The sequence below is a fragment of the Prionailurus viverrinus genome, chromosome B4 (assembly GCF_022837055.1).
Source record: "Prionailurus viverrinus isolate Anna chromosome B4, UM_Priviv_1.0, whole genome shotgun sequence".
Classification (NCBI taxonomy): Eukaryota; Metazoa; Chordata; class Mammalia; order Carnivora; family Felidae; genus Prionailurus; species Prionailurus viverrinus.
The window spans coordinates 130,574,476-130,587,301 of record NC_062567.1 but is presented as its reverse complement, the minus strand read 5'-3'; the positions used below and the strand labels follow the sequence as shown (position 1 = coordinate 130,587,301).

The following is a 12,826-nucleotide window of genomic DNA, read 5'->3' as shown; positions in this document are numbered from 1 at the left end:
GGCAGTGTAGAGTAATGGTGAAGCACTGAGGTCCTGGCACCTGACCGACTGGATTTGAAGCCTGCCTCAGATTGTGTGGCCTGTGTGCCCTCGGACATGCCGTTTCGTTCAGCCTTTGTGCTGCAGTTTCATTTTCTGTAAAACAGGGCCGACAGAGTGTCTGGTGTAGAATTGTCGTAAGGAGTAAACGAGGCGATACAGGTCCAGCACATACAGCCTGGCAGTTATTTGCTCAGATAACACTTAGCGATTTCTCGATGCTTCCCACCACGACCGAGACCAGTTTGTTCTCTCCACCAAGTTGCAGTTTGTGTGCTGTTTCTTATTTTATCCCTTTTTTCTGCAGCAGCGAGGAAGGGGAGCCTTCAACAGGCCACGCGCGATCTTGTTTAGCGGGATCTGGGCTCTGCTCTGTCTTCTGAGCCTTTTGCACAGGACCCTGCTCGTTCTGTCTAGTTGGGAAATAGGTCCCGGTGCCAAGGGGGCAAGAGCCGCCCTGAGCTTCAGATCATCCGCCCAGTCCGGCGTGAAACGGTAGTTTTCGCTTCCGTTAAAGCGTCAGCGTCTTTATTTACTCACTCTGTTACACCTTTTTTTTTTCTTTTCTTTACCCGTTTCCACCTCTTCTCAGTCATAAGGAGGGGACAAAAGGATTGTCTACTCACTTCCCCTTTTTCCGGACATGAGGATAGTGATGAGAAATCTCCGAATCTTTGCAACTCATCCCTATCACCTTGGTCAGCAGTTATTTTCCTTTTAAAAACTACTTTCGGTTATATCTGTTTCCATGTTAGATTGCTGTTGTAAAATTTTTTGATTAGTTTTGACTTAAAAAAAATTTTTGTGTAATGTTTATTCATTTTTGAGAGAGAGACAGACAGAGAGCAAGCAGGGGAGGGGCAGAGAGGGAGGGAGACACAGAATCCAAAGCAGGCTCCAGGCTCTGAGCTGTCAGCACAGAGCCCCATGCGGGGCTCGAACCCATGACCGCAAGATCGTGACGTGAGCTGAAGTCAGATGCTTAACTGACTGAGCCACCCAGGGTCCCCTAGTTGCGACTTTTTAAAAACCTCTTACTCAGTTTTGGGTGATGGAAACTGTGTTGCCGTTTCAATGTACTATCTTAACATAGGAGTATCATAATTTGTGTCTGTGCATGAAGAAAGAGAATTATACAGCAAACGGGGCAAAATGTTAACAGTTGGTTAACCTGGCCGAAGAGAGTATGGGAGCTCTTCGTACTCTTCTTGCCGTGTTTTTTGTGTACATTTGAAATGACTATAAAATGGAACTTGAAAGAATTAAGACAAGTATCAATCACTTGCAGATGCTTAAGTGCAGTTATGCTCCAAGACAGGGAAGTTGGTAAGGTTCCAGACTCATGATTCTGCAAAAGTTAGATACATAATCACCACGAGACTTCCATAGCTTACCAGTTTGTTAGCCCACCGCGCATTTTCTTTGATGGGTGCGTTTGTTCTGTTTTTTGTTTTTTGTTTTTTTTTTGTTTTTTTAAAAGCTAATTGTGTTAAGTAAATGACTTAATTTACTTAAATTACCTACACTGATCGAAAGGACACCGTCAATCCGTAGCAGCAACGTTTATTAGATGCTAAATAATAAGTGGAACAATTGGGGAATTTACTCAATTTGTGGAGCCTTCCAGTTCCAGAATGTGCCGTTGCCTTGTGAATGTCTGATGGCTTGGATGTCAGTTCGATATCTCATCTAAGAAGTACCACGGGGTCTGCCGGTTCTGCTCTGCGGTATTATCTGAGCGGTACAGGCTCATGAAATCTACCGCCTCTCTCTCGATGGTTTCCTCACGGCACCTCCAGCCCTGGTATCTAACCTCTCATCTTCCAAAGAGCCGATAGCATCACTGCTTCCGTGCCTTCCCTTCTTCCTTTGGGGTTTCACAATCACACACACGAGTCCTCCCGGCTCGTGACTTCACAGTCTCAATTGATACAGAGCGTATGAGATCAAAGGGACTTCATCGCCGCTCCGGGACTAAATGTGTCCTCCCTTTCCCTTTGCTTGCGAAAACCCAGAAATAAGTGTTGTGCAGTCACCTAATTCAGTTAAGCACACGTCACTTCCAGCTGAAGTGTTGCGCTGATGCTAAAACAATTTCTGAACGAATTTCCCGAGACTCGCTCTATTCCAACTACATTTCTTCTTGCCCCTAGAAGATTATTTCATATAAGTTTGTAATATTTTAACTATTCTAGCCTGAAATGCATCTCCAGATAGTCAAGGTGTTTTTTTTTTCTTTCACAGTTCTTGCTGTTACTCAGTTTTCCTCATATTTTACTTCAAAACTGACTTCCTGCAACTGTTATCAATCTACCTCTGTGATGTCTAAACCTAAGTCCGCATCACTTCCAGGATAATTTTATTGCTCAATACTCAAAGAGTGATAAGAAAGGTGGCTTCTGGGGCGCCTGGGTGGCTCAGTCGGTTAAGCATCGGACTTCGGCTCAGGTCATGATCTCGTGGTCCGTGAGTTCGAGCCCCGCGTCGGGCTCTGTGCTGACAGCTCAGAGCCTGGAGCCTGTTTCAGATTCTGTGTCTCCCTCTCTCTCTGACCCTCCATCGTTCATGCTGTCTCTCCCTGTCTCAAAAATTAATAAACGTTAAAAAAAAATTTTAAAAAAAAGGTGGCTTCTGATGAATCACATGAAAGTACATAGATGATCTAAGCCTCAAACCACTACTGTTTGCCAGTATTAATTGTAAAATCTCCAAGTCCCAAATAAGTTCATCTTAATTATTCATGTTCATGTGAAGTGACGAGAAAATTAAAAGAACGATTAATTGCGAAGTCCTTATTCTTTCTTCGGTATCTTTGGCATGTATCATACTCGCTCCTTTTTGCCCGCATAGTTCCTCCTGCTTAGGATCGTTTCTCATTCACATTCACCAGGATCCCAGCCATCCTTCAAAGGCGTGTTCAAATTTTACTTCCTATTTGAGGCATGTTCTGACTACTCTGGGGCACACAGATTTTTTTTTTCCCCCCGTAGGATGTCTATTCCTAAAGTTAGTTAATTTAAGAAAGCTTGGCATGGTATTGTCTTCCTCTGGTTGTTTCCCATAAGTCTGTATGTCAGACTTCTCTCCCGAGTCAGACTGTAAACTTTCTGAAGGCAAGGATCACCGCATCCTACACCATTGGTTTTCAAGCTATTTTTCTTGGATAGCCCCTGAAAGATTTTGAAAAATGACATTCGTCCTTGTTCACCGGTAAGCTGGCATGTGAAATTGTACACTAAGTAACTGCAAAGGACAGGATTCAAAATACTGAGATTAAAGACCAAAGAGAGCAAAATGAAATCGTCCCCTGAGGCTTTCACGTGTAGCTAAAGGAATCTAAAATGCTCTTGGCGATCGATACCTCCAGTCGTTCATTTGAGAGAAACCACGAAGTCTTTAACTGTTGGAAGTTTTGCATCATTCCCTTTACTCCTTGAAGTCATGTTTCTCTTCCACGTCCCTCATAGGACTCCATCCTAATAGAAAGTGTTGTTATGCTTGAAAGTCTTCTCTACATTAAATATGTATGGAAATGGAAATTATTTTTCTAAATTTTCTATGGCCAGAGGCTTTGAAGTGGTAAAGTATTCTTTCTAGATTGACTTGTCATTACAGTTACTTTTAGTACACAATTGATCAAAACCCAAACCACATAAATGTATTATAAATTTTTATAAATACTTACTAAGCATAAAGAATAGTTTTATTGGAAATACATGTTTCTATGAGATACGTGGAATTCTTTCTTTACACACGTGAATATATATTGCTTATTGCTAGAAATAAGCAAGGTTCAGCATAAATTCTGTTTCTCTTTTACATTTTTATAGGTGGAAATGCTGGGAACACTTGTTCACATAAAATTGTAGGTGGGAACAGAAGCAGCATTTACTACAGCATTGTCACTCCGTTCTATGAATTCCTTTCAAGCAACATGCCAGAATTATATATTGATTTATTATAAAAATGTTTTTCATCTCTTGTCAACTGTTAACTTGATTAGGTCTTTCTTCAGTGTTGTTGAAAGCAAAGAATTGGAAACAACCTACTTAGAAAAAGATTTGTTAAACAGTCATTAGGGGTAATTTACTTTCTCGGTTTCTGAGAATAATATCGAAAAACCTTTACTAAAAGTTATCAGGTGACTATTAATGATACTAGTCACACTTAAAAATTTTTTTTAGGGGCGCCTGGGTGGCGCAGTCGGTTAAGCGTCCGACTTCAGCCAGGTCACGATCTCGCAGTCCGTGAGTTCGAGCCCCGCGTCAGGCTCTGGGCTGATGGCTCAGAGCCTGGAGCCTGTTTCCGATTCTGTGTCTCCCTCTCTCTCTCTGCCCCTCCCCCGTTCATGCTCTGTCTCTCTCTGTCCCAAAAATAAATAAACGTTGAAAAAAAAAAATTATAAAAAAAAAAAAATTTTTTTTAATGTTTATTTATTTTTGACAGAGAGAGAGAGAGAGCGCGCGCGTGCGCGTGCGCGCGAGTGGGGGAGGGGCAGAGAGAGAGGGACACAGAATCCAAAACAGGCTCCAGGCTCTGAGCTGTCAGCACAGAGCCTGACGTGGGGCCCGAACTCATGGACAGTGAGACCATGACCTGAGCTAGAGTCAGACGCTCAACCGACTGAGCCACCCAGGCACCCTGATACTAGTTACACTTTAACCCAATACACTCAGAAAGTGGAAAAAGAAAAATATTAATTCTAATGTACCTGTCAATATAATTTTTAAAACAATTATTTAAAAAATTTTTAACATTTTTTTATTATTTTTTTAATGTTTATTTATTTCTGAGAGAGAGAGAGACCGTGTGCAAGCAGTGGAGGGGCAAAGAGAGAGGGAGACACAGAATCTGAGGCAGGCTCCAGGCTCTGAGCTGTCAGCACAGAGCCCGACGTGGGGCTCGAACTCACAAACTGGGAGATCATGACCTGAGCTGAAGTCAGACGCCTAACCGACTAAGCCGCCCAGGTGCCCCTTGAAACAATTATTTTATGTTTCATATGCTTTAAGTATATTTCAGCAACTGTTGAGAACTACAGATTTGGTTCATTCAATTTCTGGAAACTATCGGCCATATTTACCTCACTGGCAAAGCCAACTCTTATAAGTCAAAACAGTTGGCCAAATCAGATTTAAACTTTCTTCTTTTTTTTTTTTTTTTTAATTTTTTTAATGTTTATTTTTGAGAGACAGAACGTGAGTGGGTGAGGGGCAGAGAGAGAGGGAGACCCAGAATCTGAATCAGGCTCCAGGCTCTGAGCTGTCAGCCACAGAACCAGATGCAGGACTCAAACTCACAAACCTCAAGATCATGACCTGAGCCGAAGTCGGACACTTAACTTACTGAGCCACCCAGGTGCCCCTTAGACTTTCTCTAGAAAACATTTTACTTTGTTTGTTTAAATAGACATGTAATAGACACTCTGGTTGTGTTCACACTCCTCAATTCTTTTCCTAAGAGAGATGGCGAGGGCATGGAGCCTTGTCAGTTTGTTGGGTTGATGAAATGAGGTGCCCCGCCGCCCTCCCCCCTGCCCCCGGCCCCGTGCTTCCCTTCTTTCCTCTCCTGGGACTCTTCCTCAGAATGATGCATCTCTGACAATAGCTGGGGATGAAAAGCACAGGACATTAAATGGAAGTTGTTAAATACAGCTCCCCCATACTGTAGTAGTCTCAATACCAAACATCCCAGGATGGACGAAAATACCCTGTTACTCATGCCATGCGTTGCCATTAAAAGAAACATGCGTAAACAGAACAAATCGTGGAGTTTTACTTTGGGTTTTTCCAGCCTTGATTAAAAGAGGATTCCCTGGGAATGCAAGCTGGTGCAGCCACTCTGGAAAAACAGTATGGAGGTTCCTCAAAAAACTAAAAATAGAGCTACCCTACCACCCAGCAATTGCACGACTAGGCGTTTATCCAAGGGATACAGGTGTGCTGTTTCGAAGGGACACATGCACCCCAATGTCTATAGCAGCACTATCAACAATAGCCAAAGTATGGAAAGACCCCAAATGCCCATCAATGGGTGAATGGATAAAGAAGATGTGGTACATAGACACAAGGGAGTATTACTCAGCAATCAAAAAGAATGAAATCTTGCCATTTGCAACTACGTGGATGGAACTGGAGGGTATTCTGCTAAGGGAAACTAGTCAGAGAAAGACAAAAATCCTATGACTTCACTCATATGAGGACTTTAAGAGACAAAACAGATGAACATAAGGGAAGGGAAACAAAAATAATGTAAAAACAGGGAGGGGGACAAAACAGAAGAGACTCCTAAATAAGGAGAACAAACAGAGGGTTACGAGAGGGGTTGTGGGAGGGGGATGGGCTAAATGGGGAAGGGGCATCAAGGAGTCTACTCCTGAAATCGTTGCACTAGATGCTAACTAATTTGGATGTACATTTTAAAAAATAAAAAATAAAATTAAAAAAAAATAGATAAGACAAAAACAATCCAGTAAAAAAAATGGACAAAAGATTTCAAGATAGTGTTTACAGGAAAATAAATGTAGGCAGCTTTTAAGCATATGAAAATATGCTCAGCTTTGTTCCTTCATAGTAAGAGAAATACACATTAACCAGAACAATACCATTTCCCATTTATTATATTGTTACAAATCTGAAAGTTCCATAACACAGTGTGTGCGTTGATGGAGGGCAACTTGGAGATTGGGTCTAAATTGGAAATGTAATCCTTTGACCCACGGATTCTATATGTAGCACTGTAAATTTCACATATATTTGCACACATTAAAAAAGACGTACAAGATTTAAATAAATAAATACATACATACATAAATAAAAAAGGATTCCCTATACTAGTCTCTTCTACTATTGTTTGGTGTTTAGAGGTTCTTGTGTTTGCGGCATAAAGGAAGATGAGACACAGGAAGGTGGGGAGAGGCTAGGCCTTTCTTTGTAAAGTGGGAGGAAATTGATTAGGAAAGGGAAGGAGCTGGGCGCCTGGGTGGCTCAGACAGTTTCGCTTCAACTTAGGCTCAGGTCATGATCTCACGGTTCATGGGTTCCAGTCTCTCGTCGGGCTCTGTGCTGACAGCTCGAAGCCTGGGGTCCGAGTCTCCCTCTCTGTGTCTCCCTGTGTCTCGCCTCCCTCTCTCTCTGCCCCTCTCCCGCTCGCTCTCTGTCTCTGTCTCTCTCTCTCAAAAATAAATAAGCGTTTAAAAAAAATACAAAAAAGGGGCAGGCGCCTGGGTGGCTCCGTCGGTTAAGTGTCCAACCTCAGCTCAGGTCATGAAAACGGCAACTACAAAACCATTCAGCAAAAACGTATAAGCAGAACTATCCATTTATTTTCATCGGCATATTCTCTTATGTTGAAAATTTTTTTTAAATTTCGTTTAAAAGCAGTTTCTCATCATCTAAACCTATAGATCATATATGTGACCACATGAAATTCGCCCTGCAGTAATAAGGTTCTTTTACATCTTAATTAGACTGATTCTAGTTGTCATTCCTACTTTGCTAAGAATAATGTTCAAATTCTGTTTTCTATGCTGTATTGTACCTTACTTTTAAAAAGCTGTCTCAAGTAATGAAGTGTAAAATAAAATTGTCGATGGTAGAAGAGACTAGAATCAAAGTTGTATTTTTAAATCTGCCTGAATGAGCCGACTATAATACAGGGATACATTAAAATGACCATTCGCAGATGATGTCTATGTTGCAGACAAAATGGATCTTCCGGAGTAATTAACTTAAAAATTGCGAGCTAATGTAAAAACATTATGATTTTTTTTTTGCCAAACTGAAATCTTAGCTTTCTGTTGTTGACAGAAAACGCCTCCAAGGCGGGATTGAAACAAGAGCAGCGCCAAGACATCCAATTGCCTAGTGGGACTGTGTTGTCCCAGGAAACACCACCAGTCAAGACGAATGTTTGGAAATCAACAGAGGTAAGTCATTGTGGCCGTTTCCTGTTGCCGCTGTAACAAATTACCACAAACTCAGTGCCTTAAATCAGCACAAATGTGTCATTTTGCAGTTCTGTAGGTCAGAAGTCGGACACAGGACTCACTGGGCTAAAATCAAGGTATCATCTGCAGCCTGCCTCCCTTTCTGGAGGCCTGAAGGGAAAATTTGTTTCCTTGTCCTCTCTGGCTTCCTGTGTTCTAAGAGAACACTTGTCTTTTAATTTTATTGTCTTTTGTTTTACCCCGTTTTAAATAAGAATGAGGTTAAATGACGAAAGTTTTCCATTAAAGCTCATGCTTTAAAAAAAATCTTCCTAAAGAAATTCTTCTTTATCCTAATAGAATAAAGCTCTCTTATCTTTTCTTCTAAATGAAATCCTCGTGTCCTCTAGAATTTTACCACATACCATAAGAGGGGGGTCTTACTGTCTTTATACCTGTGGATAAACAGTATTTAATTTATTGTACAGTCCATCTCTCTCTACTCATCTAAAATAACTTTTTAAAAGACTTCAGGAAGTTGCAGAAATAGTACAGACTCCCATGTACCCTTTACCCGGCTTCTCCCAATGTTGGCATCTTATATAACTGCGGTGCAACATCAAAATGAGGAAATGGATGTTGGTATGTTACTGCTAACTAGATTACGGACCTTAGTCAGTTTCCAAATTTTTAACTCACTTTTCAATTAAAAAAATTTTTTTTAATATTTATTTATTTTTGAGGGAGAGACAGAGACAGAGCACGAGCGGGAGAGGGTCAGAGAGAGAGGGAGACACAGAATCCCAAGCAGGCTCCAGGCTCTGAGCTGTCAGCACAGAGCCCGATGCGGGGCTCGAACCCGTGAACTGTGAGATCATGACCTGAGCTGAAGTCGGATGCTTAACTGACTGAGCCACCCAGGCACCCCTCACTAGCTGATTTTTTAACCTCCATTTGTGTGTGTGTGTGTGTGTGTGTGTGTGTGTGTGTGTGTGTGTAGGGGGAGTGCTATGCAATTTTATTCTGAGTATAGATTCATGTAATCACCAAAAGAAATCCCTCATGCTATCCACCCCATCTCATTCCCCACACCCCAACCACGTCCTCCCCTGACGACCACTAATCTTTTCTCTATCTTTATAGTTTTATTATTTCTAGAATGCTATGTAAATGAATTCAGACCATATGTAATCTTTTGAGATCGTTTTTATTTTTTTCATTTAGCATAATGCTCATGATGTCCGTTCAGTTGTGAAGTTTTCGTATCTCTGGGATAAATGTCTAGGGGTGTGATTGCTAGGTTGTATATTAAGTACCTACTAAATGTGGTAAGAAACTGTCAACCTGTTTCCTAGACTGGCTGTACCATTTTACATTCCCACCAGCAGTGTAGGAGAGACCCAGTTTCTTTGCCTTCTCACCAACTTGTGGCATCACTGTTTTTATTTTGGCTATTCTAATAGGTTTGTGGCGATATCTCATCATGGTTTTTAGTTGATGTTTCCCAAATGGCTAATGATGCTGAACATCTTTTCGTGTGCTCGTTTGTATCATCGTCACTTCTCTTCGGTGACATACATCTTCATATCTTTTGCTCATTTTCTAATTGGACTGATGATGGTTTATTACCGTTGAGTTAGGAGAGTTCTTTGTATATTCTGGATACCAGTGTGTTTCTACTTGTGCTCTCATGCATGAAGATGTTCATCTTGTTTTTGAGCATGACCTGTGTCTTTAATTTTCACATTTGTATTTTTCTCTTTCGTTGCTGTGTGTTTGGGGAGGGAAGGTATCCCCAAAGTTTGAATTTACAGAACCATCTTGACTGGAAACCTGTTCCATTTAAGACTATTTACAATGATCTCATCACTCGTTTGTTTTTCTGTTTTATGTGTGTTTCTCCTTCTAGAAGGAAAGCTCCTTGAGAGTAAAGACCATTTTAGTCTTACTCATTACTGAATCTTCACTTGCCAAATTTTTGTTAATGAAGAAATGACTGAATGGTAGACACTCAATTTTAACTTCCTTCTCTTCCTCCCCTGTGAAACAGGCTTGTTTGGTCTTCTGTTTTGTTCAGCGTTCCCTGCCACAGTTCCTATGAGAGTGGCTGGAATTATTTATTGACCTTCTGTTCCCAACCCTTTCCCTGAACCCAGTTAGGTATTGGATTTACCTGATTTTCTAGCAGCCCAGAAAAGTACATAAAATTAAAATTTCACTTTTCCCTAATTGCATCACAGCCCACGGACTGAAAATATGTCGATCGTTTTAAAAGATATGACATTAAGCAAAATTATTTTTGTTATTGTTATTTTTTTTAAGTTGATTTATTTTGAGAGGTGGGGGATGAGGGGAGAGAGAATCCCAAGCAGGTTCCGCACTGTCAGCACAGAGCCTGATGTGGGGCTCGAATTCACGAGCTGAGCCGAAATCAAGAGTCTGACGCCCAACAGACCGAGCCACCCAGGCACGCCAAGCAAAATTATTTTTAAATATGCGGTCAGTTTGGTTTACTGCCGATGGCTTTTAAGGGAGAAAATAGACTTGAATAATCTTACGTGCTTTGGAGCCTAACAAAGACATAAAGTGCCACCTAGCTTTTTTGTATCAGTCCCCAAATTCTCATTATTATTGTTTTTTTCTGACTTTAGAGGAAACCGCTGTAATTGATTTACATCATTCAGCATCTTATATCAGTTAGCAAAAAATGGTGCCCTTCTCTCAAAAGAAGTTTGAAGTTAGATTTCTCTTTCTCAAAGCATTACTATATCATGACACTATATCATCGTTTTACTGACAAGCATCTCTCTTATTACTGTCAGGAACATTTGATGTGACCCAATATATCCTCTCCAGAAATCTGCTTTTGTGGCAGAAGACAAAACCTACCAGGCTGAACAGTGAATCTAATTGTTGTTGCCAAATGTACTACATCGACATTAACATTCTCATGTTCTTAATACAGAATGAGGAAGAAATGATACTGTTGATTGCTTAGGCAGATGAAGGGGGCTTAAAAATATCTTCTAAAAACTTTAAATAGAAATCTCTTTATTCTCTTTCTACAAATGAGAGGATGATCTAAAAGCAGTAAATAAAATTCTTAACAGAACAGGGCATTCAAAAGCAGAGCAGAGCTTGCTTGTGGTACTTTCAAAACTCAGGAAAGCCTTTAAACGTACAGCACTTAGACATGGGTATGTGTTCTCTCTAGGTACTGCCCAGAATCTTTATTATTGAATTTGCTAATTAATAAGGTTATTACGTAGCCTTTCACCACCTCAAGAGACCTTCCTCTTTTCCTGTTTGAGGAGATTCAACAATGAGGGTTATGATTTTTTTTTTTTTTTTTTTTTTTGGTCACAGTTGTTTCTATAGCAACAGATAGGGATGCTATGAATTGGTTCACGCAGAATTAAAGCTGACCAAAGCCTTCAGTCTAGTTGTGAGTTTGGAAGTGATGGGAGATAAATGTTTATTTCCTCCTGCTTCTGTTTATTATTTTGTTAAATGAAGAGTAAACAGTTTTTATCCTTGGGCTTATTAGCATATCATTTATTATATTTGCAAAACTTTGAACTCATCAAAGCTGTTAGGGAAATGGAAATTGTACCTATTCCAATCATGCTAATCCATCATCCCTTACTTCGTTTCTGCATCATTGCTTTATGCTGAAAAGCCCTTTTTTATTTTCATGTCTGTACTTTTATTCTTTTCAAGTTGGAAGATACTTGCTGGAAAAAGTTGAAACAATATGAAAGGGTCAAGAGTGAAAAACAAAGTTTCTTCTTACTTCTCTATACACCTTCAGTTCCTTCCCTTGGAGGCATCCCTTACCAACTAGGTTCTTAGAAATTTGGGAGGGAAATATTCTGTGTCCAGGCATTTCTTTTATCTAAGGATTCATTCCGTATATACTGCTCTGCAGCATGCCTCGAACTAAACAATGTATCTTGGACATCTTTTTTATTTATGTAATAAATGCAAATGTATTCATGTAATAAATGCAATGATTTGGTGTGTGTTGCTCCACATCTTTTTCGCTAAACTGTAGATCATGGATGTCTTTCTCTATCAGTATGGATAGCGGTGCTGTATTCTTTCTTATTTTTAAAATTGTTTAATGTTTATTTATCTTTTGAGAGACACAGAGAGCGAAGGGGGGAGGGGCAGGGAGAGGGAGACACAGAATCCGAAGCAGGCTGCAGGCTCCAGGCTCCGAGCTGTCAGCACAGAGCCCGACGCGGGGCCTAAACTCACAAACTGTCAGATCATGACCTGAGCTGAAGTCGGACGCTTCACCGACTGAGCCACCCAGGCGCCCCTAACTGTGCATATTCTTGATGCATAAATGAATCTTCGCTTATTTGGCCATCCCCTGTTGGTAATCATGTAGGGATATTTTTATGTTTTTGTCTATTGTAACAGCGGTTCTTGTACACATTTTATATAATGCTGTCCTAAAAGGGGACTCGCTGAAAGATTATATTTATTTTTAGTTTTGAAAAGTACTGCCACACTGTCCTCCCAAAAGTTGCACCGATTTATGCCCACCAACAGCATAGTTTTGCAAATACTGAGTGTTATCAAACTTGTACACTTTTTGGTCAGTCTGAAAGGTGGGGAAAATTTGTTTTAATTTATTCCATTGTAATATCAGGTAAGAGTGGAAGAACTTTTCACATGTTTCTTGGGGATTTGTGTTTCTTTTTTTTAAGTTTATTTATTTACTTAGAGAGAACATGTGAGTGGGGGAGGGGCAGAGAGGGAGAGAGAGAGAGAATCCCGAGCAGGCTCCTCCCTGTCAATACAGAGCCCGATGCAGAGCTCGAACTCACAAACCGTGAGATCACGACTTGA

At 40.6% G+C, this 12,826-nt stretch overlaps 1 protein-coding gene across 6 annotated transcripts in view; it reads left to right on the top strand.

The window, feature by feature from the left end:
• The window catches only part of ENTHD1 (ENTH domain containing 1), a 104,189-nt gene that overhangs the window by 35,628 nt on the left and 55,735 nt on the right, over positions 1-12,826 (top strand). For all 6 annotated transcript variants that reach the window (XM_047865401.1, XM_047865402.1, XM_047865404.1 and 3 more), the window contains one exon: positions 7,848-7,966. In XM_047865401.1, the coding sequence (XP_047721357.1) occupies positions 7,848-7,966 (119 nt within the window). The remainder of the gene's footprint in view (positions 1-7,847; positions 7,967-12,826) is intronic.